This window comes from Clupea harengus, chromosome 12, assembly GCF_900700415.2.
Source record: "Clupea harengus chromosome 12, Ch_v2.0.2, whole genome shotgun sequence".
NCBI lineage: Eukaryota > Metazoa > Chordata > Actinopteri > Clupeiformes > Clupeidae > Clupea > Clupea harengus.
The window spans coordinates 3,794,061-3,818,483 of record NC_045163.1 but is presented as its reverse complement, the minus strand read 5'-3'; the positions used below and the strand labels follow the sequence as shown (position 1 = coordinate 3,818,483).

Sequence of the window (24,423 nt, the reverse complement as noted above, 5' to 3'; positions counted from 1 at the left end):
ATGTTAGCTTAGTGATTTCCTTGCACAACTGTATTCAAACGGGCACGCGCGCTCTAAGGATAATACAAGAGGGTACAGGGGTAAGTCGAACAGGGAGAAAGGGAGGGTGCAGCCGTGACCGAATGACACCAGCTATGTTACAAGCCAGCTAAATGACTACGAGGTGGATGCCTAATCGTCGAAAAAGCTGACCTGTGTGTCTATTTTAAAGTTTTGAGACATGTTCAAGAGCATACGACTGGTAAGACTCCCTGAAATGCAACGGATGCTGGAAAGAAACTTTGTCAAAACACAGAAGGCTTTGACCAGCTTCTGTTAACGGAGCGCACTGATTCAGTTGCACTAGGCTAGCTAGGTAGTAACTTTGCTAGCTACCTAGCTAGATAAATGGCGAAGTAAACTCAAGATAGCTAGCTAGCTAAGGTACAAGTGGACTGCAAGTCCAGCTGACGCTGGGAGAGAAAACAAAGCTATGCTGACAAATATGTTGCCGCGTGAAATTTTGCTTTAACACTATAGTTTAAATAGTGCAAACTTAGCAGCTGGACTGACATTTATCATGACGACTTAAAACGTAGGTCCCGTGTACTTGCTATTGCAAGTATCACCTAGGAAGCTATCTAGCTAACGGGCTCACTACAAGTAGTTAGCTGTTACACTGAGAGGGGAACGTTAGCTGCTGAAGTGGAGAGATTGTTTCGGAGTTGTTTAAAAGTTGTCAGAGTTTAGGGAGAAAGTACTGTGAGTGGTAGAGAGGAGGGACCGGTTCCCCCAATTAAAATAACTAACTTCTTGAAACGTTTTGACGAAAGAAAATGATGGCAACAGAGGACTGTGGCGAGGAGACGGACCCTGCTTCGCTGGTGACACAGATAGATGGCGCAGGAGTATTGGACACAGCCCGATTTGCGTTTTGTCCAAAGCCGAGGATGCGGATGCCGGAGACGGGCCCGACCTTAGCTATGGACACTAACCGCACCTTGGGGTCACCAGAAGTGTCCCATCGGATGTCGTTAGACTGGTCACTTGGGGTGGAATCGAAACCGGGAACAGTATCACAGATTAATAAAGATGGGAACAGGGTGGCAGAGTTCCCATCGGAGGGAATTGGTGGTCAGATATTACCCAACACCGCAAGTCCGGATGGGAGCGCTGCCCTTCCCCTGGTGCCACCGCCCCGCACTTGTGGGATATTGGGAACGGTGGATGAAGGCGATGGACTGGACTGCCAGGAATACGAAGAAGAGGAAGTTGTCTTCTCCCTCACCGCCCCTCCACTTAATCAGTAAGTTCATTATCAATTTTAATTAAGTCAGTCCCCCATGCTCATAAATCCTAATTAGTGACCATAGTTTAAAATTCTCCGTGGTTTGTTAGTATAATTTATTTGGTGGGGATATTCACTCTAGTGTTGCTAAAACATGACCAAGAAACGATTGGAGGTGGCGTGCAGGTTGTAAGGATACAAAGCCTGAAAGTAACAATCGATTTGTAGTTTCCACGGGGATTAGGGAGGGATTTAGGGTTTAGCCCATTACATCTGAAAACTCGGATCTCAGGGCCAACTGCTTAAATCCTGCGTTTGTGTCTAGAGGTTATTATAATTATTAGATGCGAAATAGTTGTTATAGTTGTTGCTGCTGCTGCAGTTGTTGATACTGCAGTTCAAGTAAATTCGACTGTCAGTTGGATAATGACTACTGGGCAACTATTAATTAGTAGCTTATATTTGAGGTTGCCCCTAATCAGATGGTTAGGAAACTAGTGTTTATCTCAGATTATTATGATCCCTATTATGACAGGTGGTATCATGGGAAACTGGATCGGACCATGGCTGAGGAGCGGTTGCAGCAGGCCAGGAACCCTGGCAGCTATCTCATCAGGGAGAGCGACCGGCGGCCTGGCTCCTTTGTGCTCTCCTTCCTCAGCATGACCAATGTGGTGAACCACTTCAGGTATAGCTGCACATGGACCTTATGCATTCACATACCACACACACACACACACACCCATCCCCTCGCCCACATCCACATGGAGGCAATGCCACACATCAAGTGTTATGCTGAACTGGTTTCAAATAACCATCTGATCCACAAATATATAGTGTATTTTGCAACGTCTTCCTGTTACTTTGTGGCTAAGGTAGAACAGCACTGGAAAACATAGCCTAACAACATCTACATCCATGGTATCGTAAGCAGCTTAGTATCAGAAGGCCAGTTAAATGTCAGTTTAAGTTTAATGGCTGCATCTTAACATGTACGTTTTTGTAATCTGTCATTTTCTGATATTTTGCCTGTGCAGGATTATTGCCATGTGTGGAGACTATTATATAGGAGGCAGACGGTTCTCCTCCCTGTCCGACCTGATTGGCTATTACAGCTACGTTTCCTGTTTGCTTAAAGGAGAGAACCTCTTATATCCAGTGGCGCCTCCAGAGGTAAATGTTTCACTTTTCAGTGAGTGCTGTAAGGTCTATGGGCAAAATTACAGTATTTTGTGAGCAAAGTTGTGTATTTATAAAACAATTTGTGTTACTAAACTGTATGTGGAGGTTCAGTAAAGAACTACTATATTATATTATAGCCAGTGGAGCATCGCAGAAGAGTGCGAGCAATATTGCCATACACCAAAGTGCCTGAAACTCCAGAAATCAGGTAAGACATTCTGCATGGGACAACATGTCATTGCTGTCTTAGATAAATCACTAAAGGGCACATGGATAATTCAGACACAGTGCTTGTTTCAGATGATGGTTTTTACTTAAGAATTAATAGTAGATAAAGATTTAAGAGTTTATGTGAGGGTTTAATCCTTAATCCTTGTGCCGTTTGCTTAATGCCTCTGCTTGGCTTTTGTAGTTTCCTGAAAGGGGACATGTTTATCGTTCACAATGAACTGGAAGACGGTTGGATGTGGGTGACTAATGTCCGCACAGATGAGCAGGGGCTGATTGTGGAAGATCTAGTGGAGGAAGTGGTTTGTAATTTCAGTGTTTTCTGTTCACCAAATTTACCACAGCCTTTTTGCTTACTGCTATGATATTAGACTGAAGTGTACTTCTTTTTTACAAGGCAGATCATTGTTCATTTAACACGGCATTTTTATTTTTTAAGGCAAAAGAAGAGGATCCACATGAAGGAAAAGTGTAGGTGTTCTTTTTTTCCGTTTGGTATATAGTAATTAACACTGATGGAATATTAGGATGTGGTTGGCATTTATTGGTCGGTTTGATGTTTACTGACATGCCTTTAATGTTAAATTGCTTGAGTGTTTTTTGTTGCTCTACTTTGACCATGGCTGTAACTCTACAGTTGGTATCACGGCAAGATCAACAAGCAAGAAGCCTACAACCTACTTATGAATGGTAAACCACTTGAACAAATTCAGTATACAAACTTGCTATCAAAATATACTGTTGTCCAATCACTTAGTTTAACTGACGTTGGATAAATCTGTGTTTCTGGTTCAGTTGGGCAGGTGTGCAGCTTTTTAGTGCGGCCTTCAGACAGCACCCCAGGGGACTATTCTCTCTTCTTCCGAACCAATGAGAGCATTCAGCGCTTCAAGATCTGCCCCACGCCCAGCAACCAGTTTATGATGGGTGGAAGATATTACAGCAGGTCAGAAGCACTGGTGATTCTAAGAGCTCTTTTAGGTAGAAGCTGTTATGACCTGAGCAGGGTTTATGACATAATTTTAAATGGCAAAGAAGTCAAAAATGGTAAAATGGGTTATTGTTAGGTGTAAAGGTTTAGCAGATTCTTTGGACAGGTAACTCACTGTCACCTTATATCAATTTACTTTCAAATGACAGGAAGTTAGCTTCTTTTTCTAGCGGTTTGCTCCTTTACCCTTTAGTGAGCTGTATGAAAACTTGAATGAAAGATTATCTCTGAAGCATCATGATTAGTTCATTGTTGTGTGTACTGCGTAGATGAGAAGGCAAAGCTTTCCAGACAGAATGATAAAAGTGGTTTTGAGTTTGCTTTGCACACTACCGTTTCTCTTTTGCACGTACTGGTATTGTGTTGCTGTTCATCATGACGCTGCAGTTTATGCAGCACAGTTTGTTCTGATGGGGTGACATTTCTCTCGTCTACAGTATTGACGCAATCATTGACCACTACAAAAGGGAGCAAATTGTGGAGGGCTACTACCTGAGAGAGCCTGTGTCTGTCCAGGTAAGTCACAGACCTCCATCTAATCATGAGCATCCTGAATTCACATTTGTGTCCTCTGAGCCACACAACACCCCAGTTCCTGTCATCTTCTCAGGACCTGAAGTCGTTTTAGTCGTTATTCCATTGTCCATCGGGATATCTGTTTAATTAATGAAGCTAAGTTAATTTGTTTCTCTTTTTTTAATTCATTAATTGATTCATTTATTATTTACACTGTTCCCCAGCACCAACAGCATTTGCTCTCTGATATCATGGATGGCAAAGAGATCTACAACACGATCCGCAGAAAGACAAAAGATGCCTTCTACAAGAACATTGTGAAGAAAGGATATCTCCTCTTCAACAAAGGTATTTGGACTTGTTTAAGTCCTGAATGAACGTCTCCACAGAAGAGACGAACGTCCTCTGAGCTCTCCCCCTGTGTTCCTGCCAGGCAAAGGAAAGCAGCGGTGGAAGAACCTCTACTTCATCCTGGAGGGGAACGACTCCCAGCTCATCTACTTTGAGAGTGAGAAGCGTGCCACTAAGCCCAAAGGGCTGATTGACCTCAGCGTGTGCTCCGTTTATAATGTCCATGACAGTATGTTTGGCAGGTGAGGCCCAAAACCCCCACTCTAGCCAGTGATTTATTCACATGGTTGTGTGTTTGACTTGACATTGCCTGTTATATTTTGGAGATGGATTCTATTTATGACCACATCCTTAAAACACCACGTAGGATGTTTTCAAACATATACATTCAGTGTTTAAATATTATGTCTTTTTGGTTGTTAAAACAGAAATATGCTCAAACAGCTGTAATGTGTATTTATATTTTAGTGTCTCTGTGTATGTACTTTTTATTGATAGGGTCAATGTTAATGACTAATCTGCGTGCGTGACAAGCTATAATGGTAATTTGTCTTTTTCCCAAGGCCAAACTGTTTCCAGTTGGTGGACCAGCACTTTAGTGAAGAGCAGTACATCTTCTACTTTGCAGGAGAGACTCCAGAGCAAGCACAGGTGAGCTGTGGCTTCATGCGTATCTGGTGATGTATCAAACAAACAAACCAGCTTTCCCTTGAGGATTTACATTGGGCTGTTCATATTTTGTATAATTACATTTTTTTATTTTTTATTTTATTTTTACTTCACAGGACTGGATGAAGTGTTTGCAAACCTTCTGCAACAACCTCAAAAAACCTGCTCAGCCCTCCTCTAACAAACGCCTACGTCAGGTAACCAGTCATCCTCATCATCACTCAGATTGCCTGTGGCTCCCAGGGGGTTTGACCGCTTGCTGCTGGTAGTATCTCACGTGTTGCTCTTTCATCTCTCCTGCCGTTCTAGGTCAGCAGCTTGCTCCTGAACGTTGAGGAGGCTCATAAATTACCCAGCAAGCATTTCAACAACGCTTACTGCAACATTTGCCTGAACAGCGTCCAGGTGGCCAAGACCCATCCTCGAGAGGGCCTGAACCCTGTGTGGACTGAGGAGTTTCTCTTTGAGTAGGCTCATTAATATTCACCATCCAGCTTTCCCTCTCCCTCTAAGGTTTTGCCTCTCACACATCATTTAGAAGATGAGTTCATCAGGGAGGAGATAAATCACTGACAAGAAAAATGAATGGGGGAAATAGGAGGGAATCTATAACCGTAAATAGATAGATAGATAGATAGATGGATATGGCAGATTTGTAACTGGAAGACCTGCCCTGTATGTATGTATGTATGTACAGTATTTTGTTGGAGACCGCATAACTGACGTTTCGCCTCCTCTGCACATACTGTTTATTTCCACAGCTGCCATAGTAATAGCTGTGCTGTGCAATTTGGTGCATGCGCAGTGAGCAAGTCAACACGAAGAAAGTCTTTTTTAGTCTTATTTGAGCGGTTGGGGATACCGTGTTCACACCGTCAGATTCAAACGCGGGTTCACGTGATGTACTTTTGATATCTGTTTGACCGTCCTATATGGGGTTATGGATCTCTCCCCATTCATTTAGAAAGGAGCCTGATCTCTCCCCATTCATTTAGATAGGAGCCTGATCTCTCCCCATTCATTTAGATAGGAGCCTGATCTTGTTTGCCTGAAATAGCTGCCCAGAGGCATTGTCAAGATTGCCACTGTGCCACTGTGCCACTGTAGTGGAACTCAAAATGGGCATGGCACTTCAAAGAAAGATTCTGGGTGTCCACAAATGTAGGCTGTAGCATTTCTACATTACTGCTCCTCTTTTGCAGGCTACTTCAGCGACTGCACCAGCAGTGTTAACCATGATTCTTAATCCCGACTGTCAAAAATAGCTTTTTAAAAGCAACTGATTAAATCGGCACAGTGTATCCCCCATTTGAGGGAGACATCCACATTAAACTAAACTTGTTTAAATTATCTTGATACAGTGTTTTCATGTTGTTTGCACTAAGGGGTGCTTTTATATGTGTGATATATTTGAGGGCAATGATTACTAGAGCCTCATTCCACACTAATGGTAAACCAAACAGATCAACCATGGTTGGGAATGTAAAAATCTGGCAGTGCATTGTTTTCTTTTTTTTTTTTATTTGATCCCTTTGTTTGCACGGATTATATAAAGAGTAACTCAATTACTTCTGTGTCCTTCACTCCACCCTCCATCAGTGACCTCTCAAGTGACATCAACAGATTTGAGATCAGTTTGAGCAACAAGACCAAGAAGAGCAAGGAGAATGATATCTGTGAGTATCTCATCTGACACCATGTTTCCCATTTACTGGTCAAGGGTTGTTTTGAAAGAGTCACATTTTTTTCATGGATTTTCATTTTATCTGGAGATGGAGGATATCACAAATAGTGTGTTGTGAACTAGCAACAGTTAAACAGCTTCTAGAAAGCCTTCCAAGAAATCGGATGGATTGGGCGGCTCCAAGGAATGTTGTGCTTGTACCATTGTAGTCATTATTTCCCGTCTTTGGATCCTGCTCTCCTGTGTCTGTGTGTGTCAGGACTGTTTTCCGTTAGATCATGGATCCACCCTTCCCATTTTTACCCCCCCCCCCCTTCTCCATTACCCCCCGCCAGTGTTCATGGTCTGCCAGCTGTGCCATCTGCAGCGGGGTAAGATGATTGATGAGTGGTTCCACCTGAGCTCGCACGTGGCTCTGAAGACGGGCACGGAGACCGGCTCGCTCAGGGTCCGCGCCCGCTACTCCATGGAGAAGATCATGCCCGAGGAAGAGTACAATAACTTCAAAGAGGTAACAGACTCCCGTCACTCTTGATGATCTGTGCTCATCTCCACACCCTTGACCTGGTCTAGTACCTTACCATTTTAGCTCTTCTCATTTTCACTCATGATCTGTCTTTATTGTAGTTTGCTACAGTTTGTTTGGTACAGAGATTGGTAATCTATTATGCAAGGTTGAGTTGCTGTGCTCATGGTTGCCTGACTGTCTGAATGAATCAGACAGTAAACACATTACACAAGGCCCACATGAAATACTCGATGCGTGTTTTGGGTGATGTAAATTATACTGGTTTTATAATAGTCCTATGATAGTGACAGAATCATGACTTTATGGGTAATAACATGTGTTTAAATGGGCCCACAGCTGATTCTGTTGAAAGAGTTCCATTTGATCAACGCACTGGCCCACGTGTGTGGGCAGGACCGCACGCTCCTGGCCAGCATCCTGCTGCGCATCTTCAGACACGAGAAGATGGAGGCTCCTCTACTCCGGGCGCTCAATGACAAGGAGATCAGCTTGGAAGGTATGCTGCCCTTTCACCTGCCATAGGCACCTGAACTAATGTTTAATGTTTCCTCCAGGATTTTTTTCAGCAGCGAGGGAGGGGGGGGGGTTGCTATACCTGAGTGTGGTGCGTGTGCGTAGTACACCAGCGTTCGGAGTGAATATCAATAAAAAAAATATGAAATAAAGTGACACTTATATTGACTGACATCTATTTATTCATACATAATGACTCTTTGACCCACTACTTACAGAGGGCAGTGTTTCTCCTAGGATTATTTTTCAGTAGCAGTGCTGTTGTACACGCAGACATGAGCCTACACGCTGGACCCCCAGTGCTTTTCTTTAATAGAAGAGAAATAGTAGTAGTAGAAAAAACTAAATCGACTAATATGTGCAGACAAGTGTTATTTCAAATCATATTTAGTTCATTTGTGTACTGTGTGTACTATGCACAGTTGAAAAGAAAAGTACTGTACAATGATGTAGGCCTACACTGATGGTGCCAGGGGCGATGGGGTGCTCAGGAACCACCCCCCATTCTGAGTCAAATATGACTTATTCCCCCCAATATATCACTGTAAATATCTGTCATTAGTCATATGAATACATCATAGTAATATTACTAATGTGAAATAAACGCTTTTGTGGGTGTAGTGTAGTGGGTAACTCTAAGAGGGTGTGGATAGCTCTTTTTTTTGTACAGGCACTGTGTTTTGTCAGATTTGGACATTGTAACATGAATGAGAACCATTTAGGCTTAACATTAATATCTCAATGTCTAACTACACCACTGGTCTTATAAGCCGTCTCACTTGCTGAACCTCTGGCTGGCGGTAGTTATTTGCCCCTTACATTAGACCAGTAGCATTAACCTATAATATCTTTAGCTTCTTAACATATGTAATTGCATGTTTCACCACTGTTGAATGCGTATAGTGGAACACTGTGCTAAATGCTGAAGGCTAACTTGGCATCCTTTTATAGCTTAGAACTAGCAGATATGGAGTAACTATTTCTGTGTACATTATTTCCTTTTCTATGTATTTCAGATGAAGCCTCCACACTGTTTCGTGCCACAACACTGGCGAGCACACTTATGGATCAATATATGAAGGCCACGGCCACTGCATTTGTGCACCATGCACTCAAAAACACCATCCTAAAGATTATGGACTGCAAACAGTCCTGTGAGGTGGGTTCTTCTCCCTGACTAATAGCGAGAATGTTTTTCAAAATATTTGTTAAAATACCTTTAGCAATGACACCAGTCTTGTCAAACAGAGTGGTGTCCAGAGATATGTTTTCTTCAATTCTCTTTGATACTGAACTCTCCACTGTCATGATCAGCTATTGGGCTTCCTACTTTTGCCCTTTGAGCCAGTCCATGCTCTTAAAGCACTTATATATAACTGTCTTTACTGAAATGTTTTCCAATTCAGCTAAATCCCTCAAAGATGGAGAAGAATGATGATGTTAATGTGAATTTGACCCACCTCTTGAGTCTTGTGTCTGAATTGGTGGAGAAGATTTTTATGGCTGCTGAGATTCTTCCTCCGTAAGTAGACCACGTTCTAAATCCTTTAAATATTCATGCTCTGTCACATGTGTTGGTTACAGTACTGTTCGGGACATCTATGTAATTGACCCTTTACTTTAATGTCTATTTTCTCCCACAGGACCCTGAGGTTCATTTATGGGTGTTTACAAAAATCTGTTCAACAGAAATGGCCACTGAATGTCACAATGAGAACAAGAGTTGTGAGGTAAGCATTTATTTGATTAGGACTTTTCAGTGTCCTTATGATTTTTAATTCTGTTTTAATGTTCAGATGTGTGTGGACAGATTTTTCCCCGTGTTATTTCTGCCTGGTCATTCACAACCAGTTGTCCTTAATGAAAACAAATCTTTCTTTTGCAGTGGGTTTGTCTTCCTGAGGCTGATCTGTCCTGCTATTGTCAACCCTAGAATATTTAACATAATCACTGGTAAGTAGGGGTGTAACGATTCACTGAAACCGGTTTTAACATTAAAGATGCGACTACATCAATATGCAGACTCCTGGATCGATCTAAATGTACTATGAAATTGAAGTTACAAATCAGGTGCTGCTAAGTCTACTTTAGTAGCCTTTGCTGCTGTGGAAGACCTTACGTTACAAGTCGATGTTGCTTTCAAAATAATAATGGCCACCTCTGATTCGCTAAATAAATGTGCACAGTTCCTCGTGTTGACCTTTTGCAACAGTATCGTTAACGTTATGTAACTGATATATACTACAATGGTTAGTGCTCAAATTAAACCCATTTACAATAAACTGGTAGCAAAATCAGGTTGAAAGGACACACTACGATGTCTTCAGTCGAAGATGCAACAATGATTTGGCTACAATAGCGTTACACAACGGTTACCACCGTTTGATTCATGCCACTGATCCCAACTTGTTACATCTAACATGACCAACTCCCAAACAGCAGATCATAGATTCCTCTTATCCTGCCACTCCCGTGTCTCTTGAAGAATTTGATTGCATGAAACAAGTCCTAAACCATTGCCTTTATGTTACTTGAAGATCCTCCCTCACCTACTGCCTCACGGACCCTCACTCTGGTAGCCAAAGCTGTGCAGAGCCTGGCCAATCTGGTCGAGTTTGGAACCAAGGTAAGATGGAAGATACACATCCTTCTGCCTCTTTCAGTGGAGTATAGATCCAGATCAAGCTTTTTAATCTTCTGAATTGTTGATACAGGAGCCATATATGGAGGGTGTGAACCTTTTCATCAAGAGCAACAAGGACAGAATGATTATGTTTCTGGATGAGCTTGGGGTAGGTCATTCATATTGACTCAAACTGAAAACAAGTCTCATTTTCTCTCCCTCTTGCTCTTTGTTACCGAATCATTCCCCGTAATATGTCTACACACTATTTTTTTTTTTAAATAACTTTGACCCTCAAATAATTCTTCAAACTAAGGTTCAAACTTGTACTTTTGTTTTAATGTGTAGAATGTTCCTGAGCTACCTGACACTACAGAGCACTTTACGACAGACTTGCCGCGGGACCTGGCTGCACTGCATCAGCTGTGTGTCAGCCACTCCGACGAGCTGCGCACCCTCAGCAACGAACGTGGAGTCCAACAGGTGTCCACACTTCTGTCTGATTTCTTTTGGGGGACTTCAGTGTCTAATGCAGCCGTTTAAGAATGTAGACTGTGCACATGTGGGAGTAGATTGTTACACAAATCTGGTAGAGCATGTATATATGTATAGAATGTAAAAGGATTAATGGGAAATCTGTATATACAAGTATATAATAGACTATATATTTACTATACAAGACTATAAAAATAGTTGCCAACTGATATAATAGTAAATGACATCATTAAGCACGTTGTAGTACTCATGGACTAGCTCATTAGACATAGAAAGAAAGGTTCTTTCTAGATCTGTTGAGTAGCTAGAGTACGTCACTTTGCTGTAATGAGCAAAAGAACAAATAATCTAAAAATGACTGTGCAACACCAGCATGACCAAAAGCATTTCAATCTAGGAGCATTTCACCTAACCCTGGCCTCTGACTCATCAACTGCATTGCAATGATACAGAGTTGACCCTCACGGGAGTTCATCTGCATACTGGCATTTGAAAAGGAAACGAGTTGGCTGTGTGAAAGGAGATTTTAGTTCAAAACCCGGCGATTAGCGACATGAGCCATGGCTGCTAGCATAACACTCTAAAATTAGTGAACTTACATCTAAATGATGATATTGGACTTTGTTGGTCATATCCATATCAACAATATTTTGTCACTAATTTGCTATGTTGGTGAAATTGGCCTAAACTTTGATACATATTAGCAAAATGGACATCGATATTGACTGTGATAGCCACTGTTTGCCCATGGTTCGTGGATTAGAAAAACAAGCAAGCTGCTTATATCTGATTTATTTGATCTCTTCAGCAATGGTATTTGTGATGGGAAAACGGGCCTAAACAACTTTGGTCACTGACGAGACGCTGAATGTAAACTGGGTGATGATGAACCCACTAGATTATGCTACCCCACTAAATAAGCCAATAAGCTATTCCATAAAATAAGGTACAGTGACATGAAATTTGCTTGGACTGTTTGTTTTATAATACCCTGCACATGACAAAATTCCATTAAGATTGGCCATCCACACAGCCATGTATTAGCTGCTGAATTTTGTGGGCCAAAGGGAACAATTTAGTTGAGCAAGCCAGATGGATCTTTAGGAGATGTGAGCAAATGGAGGAATGGACGAAATTCACCAAAAATATAGTGACGAAGCAGTGTGTCAAAGGTCATGAACTTTGAACCTTTACATCACAGCAATGGCCGTCATAATTAGATTGTGTGTGTGTGTGTGTGTGTGTGTGTGTGTGTGTGTGTGTGTGTGTGTGTGTGTGTGTGTGTGTGTGTGTGTGTGTGTGTGTGTGTGTGTGTGTGTGTGTGTGTGTGTGTGTGCGCGCGCGCGTGTGAACTGTTCTGGTACTCACAAACCAAACTCTCCTCTCTTTTTTTTTTGCATATTTGCAGCACATCTTGAAAAAGCTTCTGGCAATCACTGAGCTTCTTCAACAAAGACAAGATCACTACGCACCTTCCAACAGCAGCAGATAGGAGGCGCCATTGTCTCTTCCACACCACTTGACCAAACTGTCCCGTTATCCAATAGAACTGTCTCACGCAGACACTATGCAAAAGCGATAGCAGGGGAGCAGAAAGGGTCTTGCTACTAGTTTCCGTTGTGACTGTTAAGCCATGGGTACACACATCTCAAAGATATCTATTTCCAAAGTGTATCCTGGTCCATGTTTGATATTTGAAGTGTGGTCAAAGACAGGCCATGGGCCCCAATGCTTTATGTATGACATATGACTGATTCCTGATTATGACAATGTATACACAAGTGCCGAGACCAGCTCTTAATTAACTATGTTATTTTGTGTTTTATATCTGTTTTATAGAGGAAGGGTATATTGCAAAAGAAGGCATTTTGTATCAAAACAATTCTCCTGTTGTAATCAAGATATCAAACTAGATGAACTGTTAAAGACCTAAGATTTTTGAAGATTTTTTTAAATACTTATTTCAATTATGTTTTTGAGTCTTCTACAAATTTGAATTCTCTCATATGATGACGTATAATGACAGGAAGCCTAAGCACAAAGATACAGAACTCCTTGAAATGCACAGTATGACAGAAATGAAATGTCTTCTATCAGGAATGCATGCACCCATTCTGCTTTTTGTAAAATATTCTATGATCTTTTTTGTAATGTATTTGGAAATAAATCTGAGTGCAATCTTTTTCAATCAAACCCAATATTTGTTCTTTTCTATTTATTCATATCAAAATGTACTGGTTCACATCAGTTTTTGAACTGATTATACATTATAAGAACTCTTAAGTAATGCTCTAATCTGTGAAGGGATGTCAAATATGGTTATAGTATTTAGCAGATGCTTTTGTCCAAAGTTTAAAACGGACATTAGAAAACAGATCAATATAAAAATAATAATAATAAAACGTTTCAAAAGGCAGTAATACTACAATATTAGATACCCATTTATTATCATTTAATTATGCATCATTATAATAATAATCATAATTATTATTATTATGATTATTATTACTAAAATAATTAGAAATGGATATATGTGGATCTGGTGAGGAGAGGAGCCTCTAAAGCCAAACCATCCCAGCAGAGCCAGACCAGAGATCCGCCTTTTAAAATACCACAACTAAGACTATAGAGTACGCCTCAAGCTAATTAACTAATTAGACAGATTAGAGTTAAAATGGTGAGTTTTTAAGCACTTTTTAAAATATACCAATAGCATATTTGGACCCAAAAATAGGGCTAATAAGTTTCAATTGCTTTAATGCATTTCTTTTACACAGTGTTCATATTATACCTCTTTTTTACTTACTCAACTAGTCTGCTCCTGATGGACTAAATACATTCAATTTGCCTCCCCTTCATATGGACATATTTTAAAGTATGGGGCAAAAATGCCTTTTAAAAAACACATTCATTAAATTTGTTGATAAAGCAGTTAGCTGTCCATCTCTGAGATCCAAGGCTATATTTGTAGAGTACAGCGAGGGATTTTATGGCCTCTTTAAAGGGTGAGCTCCCACAGGTGCTTCCCAGTTGCACACTTAGAAGATGGCTATGCACATTTTCTTGCCCTGCCAAAATGATCCCAAGTTACTCTCACTACCCTCTGGAATGGAGACCTACACTCTGGTTGGTGGACATGCTACTCAGTTAACACGTAGTGGTTTATTCATACAGACATCTTGAGCCCTTCTCTTAATTGGTAGCACAAAGGGAGGGCAAAGTAACTGTGCACCTGCAGCAAATGTTGTGCAGGATAATGCTACATTCTGTATCTACTCCTATTTGTGTTGATAACTGCTGAGGAGTGAGAGACATTATATATGTTATACTGTATATACTGTTGGATAGCCGTCAAACTCAAGCTTACTATCCAAAGATCCAAAATTGAAGGCCCAACTAGAAAGTTAGCGTGGGTAACGAACACACAATGAGGGTGTGGATTTCAGCAGGGAAGGTGGCAAAGAGCCATGTGCCTTTTTTTTTGTTCCTTAGAGCTGCTAATTCTTCCCTGAGCCTCCTCAACTCTGGAAGTTTGGACCTCTAAGACTGAAGTAGATGCAATTGTGTGTGTCCGGGGGGGGTTGTGCGATGATTCGTCAGCTAAAGAGTTTATCCAGTATGTTGAGTTTGGCCAAAATGTGGAGCTCTCTGGATGAAAGGTCAGAAATAAATCACGGCATGAAGGCATTTGATGTTGTCCAAGTCTTCGAGGCAGAGAGGGGGATCACCTGCCTGGACAGATCGTAATTATGGGGCCTGGACAGAAAAGGGCCTTAGTAGGATTTATTCACTTATGTGTGTCTCCAAAGAGGCTCCACGATGACAAGAGCCCTTTTCCTGCAGTCAGTGGAGTCCCAGGGTTGCTGAAAGCTGATATTTTCTTAAGATTCAAAGCGGACTTGCATGGTTGAGTCCATTGACCCAAAAAGCCTTGCCAGGGAAACTGGTTAATCCAAAGACAACTGTAGCCACAGGCACTTCTCTCAGTCTCCAGTTTGGCCCCAAGGCTCTGCCTGCGGCCTGGTTCCTAGTAGATTACACAGCAAATGGAATGGCTGTGCAGAGCTTGGACAAGAATGATACGCCACCCTTTAATAGTGATGCTCACATCACTTTGGGCCACAGAGTGCTGTGATGCTTAGCCTAAAACTACATGTAAAGAAAAAGCACTGAACAGGCTTTACAGTTTACACTACAGTTCTAGTATACAGAGATATACTCACACTGAACAGGCTTTACAGTTTACACTACAGTTCTAGTATACAGAGATATACTCACACTGAACAGGCTTTACAGTTTACACTACAGTTCTAGTATACAGAGATATACTCACACTGAACAGGCTTTACAGTTTACACTACAGTTCTAGTATACAGAGATATACTCACACTGAACAGGCTTTACAGTTTACACTACAGTTCTAGTATACAGAGATATACTTATACTGAACAGGCTTTACAGTTTACACTACAGTTCTAGTATACAGAGATATACTCACACTGAACAGGCTTTACAGTTTACACTACAGTTCTAGTATACAGAGATATACTTATACTGAACAGGCTTTACAGTTTACACTACAGTTCTAGTATACAGAGATATACTTATACTGAACAGGCTTTACAGTTTACACTACAGTTCTAGTATACAGAGATATACTTATACTGAACAGGCTTTACAGTTTACACTACAGTTCTAGTATACAGAGATATACTCACACTGAACAGGCTTTACAGTTTACACTACAGTTCTAGTATACAGAGATATACTCACACTGAACAGGCTTTACAGTTTACACTACAGTTCTAGTATACAGAGATATACTCACACTGAACAGGCTTTACAGTTTACACTACAGTTCTAGTATACAGAGATATACTCACACTGAACAGGCTTTACAGTTTACACTACAGTTCTAGTATACAGAGATATACTCACACTGAACAGGCTTTACAGTTTACACTACAGTTATAGTATACAGAGATATACTCACACTGAACAGGCATTACAGTTATAGTATACAGAGATATACTTATACTGAACAGGCATTACAGTTATAGTGTACAGAGATATACTTATACTGAACAGGCATTACAGTTATAGTATACATAGATATACTCACACTGAACAGGCATTACAGTTATAGTATACAGAGATATACTTATACTGAACAGGCATTACAGTTATAGTATACAGAGATATACTTATACTGAACAGGCATTACAGTTATAGTATACAGAGATATACTTATACTGAACAGGCATTACAGTTCTAGTATACAGAGATATACTCACACTGAACAGGCATTACAGTTTACATTACAGTTATAGTATACAGAGATATACTCACACTGAACAGGCATTACAGTTTATATTACAGTTATAGTATACAGAGGTATACTCCGTACAGGGGACATGAAAGCAAACTGTTCCCATCAAGCTGTTTGACTGTATAAACTGAAGAGTTCGAGGCCAAGCGACCACAGTACACATTGCCACACAAAGTGAGAGTTGGCTGAGAGTTTCAGCTCAGTCTCAGTCCTAGTCCTTTACTACTGCTTTTACGCGTCCATTCATCAACCAATCTGATTGATGTCTGAGTCTAGCTAGTATCACAAGGTCAGATGTGAGTTTGGCACTTTGTGACGAGAGTTCACAGTCTGGAAACAAGTTGTTGTGACATTGAAACCTGTCAAAACAAACACACCTATAGACCTTTACTCTGAGACCTACCACAAACCCACCAAAACCACTGCATGTCTGTGCATTTGGTCTTCTCCATCTAGACGGGCCTGCAGGAGGCATTTGGATTGGTGTAGAAAGTCAAATGGGGTTCAAATGTCATTGCAACATGTATAATCACTCCATTCATCTAGTTTACTTTGCCTGCCGTGATGGTCAAGATGAATGGCGAGCAGTTAAAAAGAGCTGGACAGCTTCTCCTTCCCTTGTTTGCAACTGACGTGACTAACCTGAGATCTTACGGAATTGTGTTCCTGATTGTTGTTTACAGTGGATACAATTAAAATTCCTCTTTCCCTTTCATTAAAATGAACATGATGACTGACAAAATAAATTAAAGTGTTCATTTAATAAATCATTCGTGGGATACATTCAACAGGTCAGCATCACAAGTGACATAAATTCAGTGTTCAGATACACTGTAACATAAAATAATAGTTTCAGCGCGACTGCAGAAATCACATCAGATCCAGGTATTTCTTAAATCTTAAAACTATTCACGCATTCTCGCATAAGAAAACACAGCAGCCAGTGAGGGTGCTGTGACGTCATGTAGGTATGTTCTAGATTGTGATGTGACGTCATGTAGTTACGTTCTAGATTGTGCTGTGACGTCATGTAGGTATGTTCTAGATTGTGATGTGACGTCATATAGGTATGTTCTAGATTGTGCTGTGATGTCATGTAGGTATGTTCTAGATTGTGCTGTGACGTCATGTAGGTATGTTCTAGATTGTGATGTGACGTCATATAGGTATGTTCTAGATTGTGATGTGACGTCATGTAGGTATGTTCTAGATTGTGCTGTGACGTCATGTAGGTATGTTCTAGATTGTGATGTGACGTCATGTAGGTATGTTCTAGATTGTGATGTGACGTCATGTAGGTATGTTCTAGATTGTGCTGTGACGTCATGTAGGTATGTTCTAGATTGTGATGTGAAGTCATGTAGGTATGTTCTAGATTGTGATGTGACGTCATGTAGGTATGTTCTAGATTGTGATGTGACGTCATATAGGTATGTTCTAGATTGGGCAGCGGATGGAGAGTATCTGCAGCTCCTGACTTCAGACACGGCCGCCACTATGCTCCCGCAACGTCATATGACATGGTAAAATTCTGAAGCGCTGGCGAATGTTGGACTCATTTTCTAACATTTCTAGCGCTACTTTAAGTTGTATTCACCTATTGATATACGTGTATGTCTGGCTGGTTGGGTGAGTCACCCATGTGACAGAAATCACACCATTTTTAGAGCATCCTGAGGTCAAAGTCTTCAATCAGAGCAGCTGCTTGGATGTTTGAGTGCAGACCATGCATGCCTTGCCTCAGTGGAGAATCCTTCTACTCTTTGCTGAACTATATCCCTGAAGGATGTCTAACAAAACATGGATAACAGTCGAGATTGGTTAGCTAAGAGGGGCACCAGAACACATTTCCAAATGGTCAGATCTTCATTTCACTATTGGTCATAATTACAACTCATACTTTCACTAGACAGTCAACTCTGGCATCTATCGTCCAATAAGGATTCTTTCTTCCTGTCAATATACAAAATATTCAGTACGACCTAGCAATAGGAACTTGTTGCCGTCTGTTTGGAAATCATGTTTTAACAAACATATAAAATATATATATATATATTTTTTTTTTTCAAATTAACCTGACAATACATCATCAGTGACTTAAGCAAGAACATAGAATGATGATGACTAATCTACAGCATGCTAATTACTACAGGAACATTAAGCGAATAATGTCATTTAGTTTTTTAATAAAGGCAAGATGTGCATTCTGTGTTCCAAATCATTTGACAGTGATGAATGAATTTAGGAAATATGACCATATACATCAAACTAAAATAAATTGCAGCTTCTATGGGCCTCAAATCATCTCAAGGCCCTTGGAATCATCCCAATAAGATGTCCGCTGTCATGGCTGCGGAGAGGTGTGGCATCTGGTCAAATCAAATGAAAAAGGCCCATAATCTTAAACCGAGAGTGGCATTACTCACACCTCCCAGCACAGGAGACACACAAACATGTGTTGGTCCCAGCAGTGGCAGTTGATTTATCAGTTGCCAGGGAGACAAGATCAACCAGTCTAGGGTGTATGTCGCATGAGTTATAGATGTGAGAGCCTACCCTCTGTCATTACAAGGAGCTCACATTTCAGCTTCCCTCAGCTAAATAACCACAAACACTCTTGACAAAGATCTAGGTTTTCACAAATAATTGAACAGGCCTCTCTAGGCCTGAAAGCCAAACCCCATGAGTGTTTCCCAGCTGTTCTGTATGAGTCCCTCTGTTTCTATTGACATTCCATTGATAAGTCATAGTCCACATTCAAGCACCCAGCCAGTTCCGTAGTCATTTGTGGCTTTTTGTATCTGTGCCAGATAGGCTAGGCTCTGTCACAAACCTGTTAACATTGAAAATGGTATGTCTCATAATGTGATGACCAACTACTAGAGTGAATGCCATCCACTCTGGGGTTTTACATATAGTGGGCTGATTGCTCTTGGACGTATCATTCCTTTCTGACATAGTGGGAGGCTTTTGGTTGTTTCTCATGGATTGATGGAACTGTTCAACTAAATAGTGATTTCTGTAAGTAGCTTCAAACATTCATCTCCTTAAAATGTGAAACCTTATCACTCATGCTATTTGTCTTGCAGAGGTGTACCACCACTAGATGGAGTTAGAGGAAATGATTTAGGGTGCTGAGAAAACTCAAGACACTTGAAGTGATGTACAAAAGACTTTGGCTGGATTGCTATTTTTAGGTTGATATGTCATTCCGTCTGATGGTGTGATGATCAGATGGACTCTGTGTGGAATAGTGAATGTGCGGAGATGGCAGGCACATACTAACAGTGTGTTCTTTAATGGATAACACCGAGGGAAACACCATGACCACTTTTCCAGCATTGATGTCATATCATCCATTCTCCGTTGCAGAATACAATCCCACAGAGTGGAGGAGTAACAGACATTGGGGTTGCTTCATGATATTTGTGTAAACTTAACCACTTAGGATTTGCTTGTGCTTAGGAAAGATCTCTCAAACAGACTTTCCTTAGAATTTATACTTTGGCCACGCATGGTATATTGACCAAAGCATATCTAATTTTCTAGTCCAATCAAAATCTTACATTTCTTGAAGCCCGTTGTATTTCCGTAGTTCACCACGAGATGTCATCACAACCTGCTCTTGCACTGCGATGGTTGTGATTGTGCCCTAGAGGAAGCAGTGATTTGTTTATTTTGCAGTGGGTTCCTCTGTCTTCTGTGGAAACTACACAAGGCAGGTGTTGATCATCTCAGCCGAAGAAAACTGACCATCTAAACGTGATATAGAAAGGCTTATGTCTAGACTACGGATTTATTATTTTTCTTATATTAAAGTAAAATAATGCATTGTAATGTAGACGCACCTGAAACCGACATAGCCAGACACTTTTGAAGTAGGCTATATTATGAAGTTGGTGTACTGGAGCGTTACACGCAGGTAGCTGTACTATGCATGGCTAGCGAAATTAACTGGTATTGAATTTGGATATCTTATGGTGAAACAAAAATTATTGAATGAATGAATTTAATATGGGTATTAAGATATTCGCTTGGTATTTTAAAAGTAAATAGTCGACTTGCATTTGGCCTACATAATACGGAAAAATCTTAGGCTGAAATTAAACCTTTGTGTGGAATCAAACGGGATAATTGTGTATTATTTCTAATCCTGGATCATAACAAATTCCATAACCAATTTAAATTAAATATCGCATAATAATAAAACAAGTCACAGCCAAGAAAACAAAACAAATGGGGGAGAAATGCATTACACATTATGGGCTACAAGAATGCAACTAGCTGCTGTAATAAAGCGCCCACAATGGTCTACAATCTATGCTAACTATATAACAGGGTGCAAAAAAAATCTTGCTATTCCTCCATAAAATAAAAACTCAGTCTTGAAATCACATGGCTAATGAGCAGACTATCGCTTATACGGCTAGATTTTATTCAGTCAATCTACCTCAGAATATAGGTATCAATTTTGAAATCTACAAAACCAGATAATTCAAAGCAATTCCGGTCTCCGCATCGGTGCCGTGCCGGAGAACCAGTCTAACACATAGGCCTGAAAGGTTGTGGTCCATTCTACCACTAAGAAAATGTCTGAAAGACCGCCTAAATGCCCTTTAATTCGCTATAGTCTACTGCAATAATTTGTATGGATACCGAGTTAGACCAGTGTCACATGACTATCACACAGATGTCCTTTTATTTAAAAAATAGATCTCAAATTGACTAGATTGATTTTGTCCCCTTTTTGTTTTTAATAGCCGCTCGAATGGCAACTCTTTTAATGTGCAAATGAAAGCCGTGATGGAGAGCCAATGAGGACACACTCCTAAATTCAGTTGGCAATCTCAGTTGACACGCAGCCTACGTCACGGCAGAGTTTACCCAATCGCATCTGAATGACTCCCACTACTTTCTGCGCCACATTCTCAAACTTTTGACTTTTGCAGCAAACGACAGCCGGCTGATGAAAATGTTTTATTATCCTCAAGATCTTCATGTGCACCACCAAGAAAGGCTGTCTTTTTATTTAAAGATATAAAAGCGTTGAACAATAACGTCCGCTGCGCTAAAGCGGTGCTCTCAAGTGACTGGAGAGGTTGTGGATCCACTTCATTAGAATGCCATATCTTCAAGATCTGCAAGATTGAAGTGCAAGTATCGGGATTCTTTACCTACTGGGATGCCTATGAAGCTTGGCTCTTGATACACTTGGAACTCAATATCAAGATTTACTTACCAGATTGTTGTAACAAAAACTGGATTTGTTTCCTTTTCCCTTTTTGTTATAGCCCGGTTTCTTTTGACATTTAGGTGCTTCGCGTGTGTTTTCAGAGCCTCAGTCTAGCACAATTTACTCGCAACGTTAGATCAGAGTTTTAGAACTTGTTTGGGAAGTTGTGATTTTTAAAGGATCTATTTCGATTCCCTTCCCGATTGAAATATTCTTGGTAATGTTAGCGGTGGGGCAGATGGACGGGTCTCGCCAGAGTGCTTTCCTCCTCAGTACCCCGCCACTAGCTGCTCTGCATAGTATGACCGAAATGAAGACGCCTCTCTATTCAGCTTACCCGCTATCTTGCAATGGGCCTGCATCATCCACTTCTCCGACAGCTACCTCTCCAAATCCTGGCGGTATTCCTGTATGTTCTCCGGGAATTAAAACATCGTCTGGATTTTGCTCTATCGGATCGCCTCATCACTGTTCGCCTGCCACCCCTCACGGAATAAACGACATCCTGAGCCGCCCCTCACTTCTCGCCGCCAATGCTGCTGCCGCTGCCGTGGCTGCATCATCTTCTGCTGGAATTCTGTCCGGACTGCCCCGCTTCAGCAGCCTGAGCCCTCAACCTCCGCACGGCCTGTACTTCAGTCCAGGCGCCGCGGCAGTGGCTGTGGCTCGCTACCCGAAGCCTCTGACAGACCTCCCTGGGAGGACCCCGATCTTTTGGCCCGGAGTCATGCAAAGCCCTCACTGGAGAGACGCCAGGTTCGCCTGTTCACCTCGTAAGTAACTGAAGTTTCTTTTCTGTTTCTTTGACAAACACTATCATATTAATATAGGCCTACAACAGCACCACCAAAGTCGGTAAACCAGAAGCTTACCTTCTGAGTTGTGTAGCCCTAACCTATACATTTAAAAAAAAATGATTACTCAATCATAGGTGTTGTTTACCAGTGTTACCAGTCGTACAGTACATGTGCCATTACACATAGCCTATTTACTTGTACTGTTGTGGTAGTTTGACTCTTCAGGTCGTGTTATGGCTTGTTAATTTGGATCTGTGCATTCATAATTTATCAACCTGTTTATTTACCTTCACAGATCAGAATTCCGTTCTGTTGGATAAAGATGGAAAGAGGAAGCATACACGCCCTACGTTTTCAGGACAGCAGATTTTTGCCCTGGAAAAGACTTTTGAGCAAACAAAATACCTAGCAGGTCCAGAGAGAGCACGCCTGGCCTACTCTTTGGGAATGACAGAGAGCCAAGTGAAGGTGAGATCCTCTTTCTTAATAACAGCAGGAATACAAGGGCCAGGAGGACAATTTTATTAGAAAACGAACTGCTTGTTCTTGTAAATAACTCACACCTGGAATAATTATAACACATTTGTCCCTGTTAGAAGGAAATTACCAACTCTTGCCTTTTTGTCTTAAAAGTATCTTACTGTTTACAGTGATGTTTTAGATAGAGGGAAATATAACATAATATGCAATTGCCTTTATTAAAATAAGCAAAAGCTAAGATAGAAGACAGCAAAGTAAAAAAGGTCTTATATGTTTGCTGTCTATATTTGACAAGATGATTATTTTATATGTAACCTCTGTTGTGGCCATTTCAATGTTTTAATGTCAATATATAAGTTGCATTTTATTTTGTTTACTTTTGTGGTTAGGCTTATTATTTTGTTAAACACACATTTAGGGTGGGTATTATTGCAAAATACTCACCAAAGGCCTCTAATCCTTTAAAATGTTGACACCAATTTGCTAGCAGTTTACACCACTAGACCTGAATAGACTACTAGTACCATGTAACCATTCGACATGCGTACAACAATTTCCTAGTGCTTTGCATTGTAATATTTACAGCTCACATCCATTACATTTAGAACAATTTAGCTCATAATGAACTTTCGTTTAATTTGGACAGGTATGGTTCCAGAATCGCAGAACGAAGTGGAGGAAAAAGCATGCCGCTGAGATGGCTTCAGCCAAAAAGAAGCAAGACTCTGAGACAGAGAGGCTGAAAGGTGCCTCAGAGAATGAAGATGACGATGACGACTACAACAAACCTCTAGATCCCAACTCAGACGACGAGAAAATAACGCAGCTACTGAAAAAACATAAACCAAACTCTGCCCTCCTTATCCACACCTCGGAGAACGAGAGTTCTTAGAGGGTGACGATGGCGCAGTTTAGTCTTTTTTTAAATGAGGATTTGTGTGATGCACTGATTTGAGTAGGGTCCCATTTTACACCACGTATAAAATTCCATTTGCACATGGGACGGAGACCGGCTCAGAGGAATATGCATTGTTTTTACATGCCGAGGAGTGTTGGCTGCACTCTGAATGCGATGTTGTACAGACGTTTCAACGCGAAGAAGACACTTGTTCTTGTAAATACCAACGTGAGTTGTACTGAATAGAAATTATATTACTGTGAATATTTATGTGTAAAATACCATTTTTGTACAGAATACATCTGAGTCTATTCATCTCTGCCATTTAAAATACGTTTTGGGATTTGTAATTTGTATTAATGTTCACTTGGTTTTTTTTTCCTTCTAAGAGGGTTTTTAAAGATATTGTCCACGTTTTAAAATAATACCCTCAACATTGTAACAACAGATTGGGAAAACCGGCGTTTGTTCACTATATTAATTTTCATCTGACGGCTAGTTTGCAGAAGGTCACGAATTTGACGTGTACATAAATAGGTGAGAAATGAGAAACAACGTGTAACAAGTAAAATATATTTGTAATATAAATGCATTCGTCGCCCACTGTTATGAATTTTCTTTTCCTTCATGATCAACAC

The 24,423-nt window shown here is 40.7% G+C and overlaps 2 protein-coding genes across 2 annotated transcripts; both read left to right on the top strand.

Annotated features, from left to right (window-relative positions):
• The first annotated feature begins 14 nt into the window (after positions 1-14).
• Positions 15-13,241, top strand: rasa1b (RAS p21 protein activator (GTPase activating protein) 1b). Its single transcript, XM_031577780.2, has 25 exons — positions 15-1,285; positions 1,803-1,955; positions 2,305-2,440; positions 2,587-2,657; positions 2,862-2,979; positions 3,117-3,148; positions 3,315-3,367; positions 3,473-3,623; positions 4,106-4,184; positions 4,409-4,532; positions 4,618-4,777; positions 5,099-5,186; positions 5,321-5,401; positions 5,514-5,671; positions 6,804-6,880; positions 7,224-7,399; positions 7,754-7,913; positions 8,947-9,089; positions 9,337-9,452; positions 9,574-9,660; positions 9,816-9,883; positions 10,468-10,556; positions 10,645-10,722; positions 10,902-11,036; positions 12,457-13,241. Exons 1-25 carry the CDS (start codon positions 816-818, stop codon positions 12,538-12,540), a joined length of 3,087 nt encoding a protein of 1,028 aa, XP_031433640.1. The 5' UTR covers positions 15-815; the 3' UTR covers positions 12,541-13,241.
• Positions 13,242-21,231: 7,990 nt separating this feature from the next.
• Positions 21,232-24,408, top strand: nkx6.1 (NK6 homeobox 1). Its single transcript, XM_012814654.2, has 3 exons — positions 21,232-22,383; positions 22,703-22,875; positions 23,534-24,408. Exons 1-3 carry the CDS (start codon positions 21,831-21,833, stop codon positions 23,777-23,779), a joined length of 972 nt encoding a protein of 323 aa, XP_012670108.2. The 5' UTR covers positions 21,232-21,830; the 3' UTR covers positions 23,780-24,408.
• The last annotated feature ends 15 nt before the right edge of the window (positions 24,409-24,423 follow it).

Excerpts from the sequence above, each read along its gene's own strand:
- rasa1b (XM_031577780.2), top strand. The coding sequence starts at position 816 with ATGATGGCAACAGAGGACTGTGGCGAGGAGACGGACCCTGCTTCGCTG. Across the intron at positions 5,672-6,803 it reads ACTGAGGAGTTTCTCTTTGA|TGACCTCTCAAGTGACATCA; the intron begins GTAGGCTCATTA and ends ACCCTCCATCAG. Across the intron at positions 9,453-9,573 it reads GCTGCTGAGATTCTTCCTCC|GACCCTGAGGTTCATTTATG; the intron begins GTAAGTAGACCA and ends TTTCTCCCACAG.
- nkx6.1 (XM_012814654.2), top strand. The coding sequence starts at position 21,831 with ATGTTAGCGGTGGGGCAGATGGACGGGTCTCGCCAGAGTGCTTTCCTC. Across the intron at positions 22,384-22,702 it reads CAGGTTCGCCTGTTCACCTC|ATCAGAATTCCGTTCTGTTG; the intron begins GTAAGTAACTGA and ends TTACCTTCACAG. Across the intron at positions 22,876-23,533 it reads TGACAGAGAGCCAAGTGAAG|GTATGGTTCCAGAATCGCAG; the intron begins GTGAGATCCTCT and ends TAATTTGGACAG.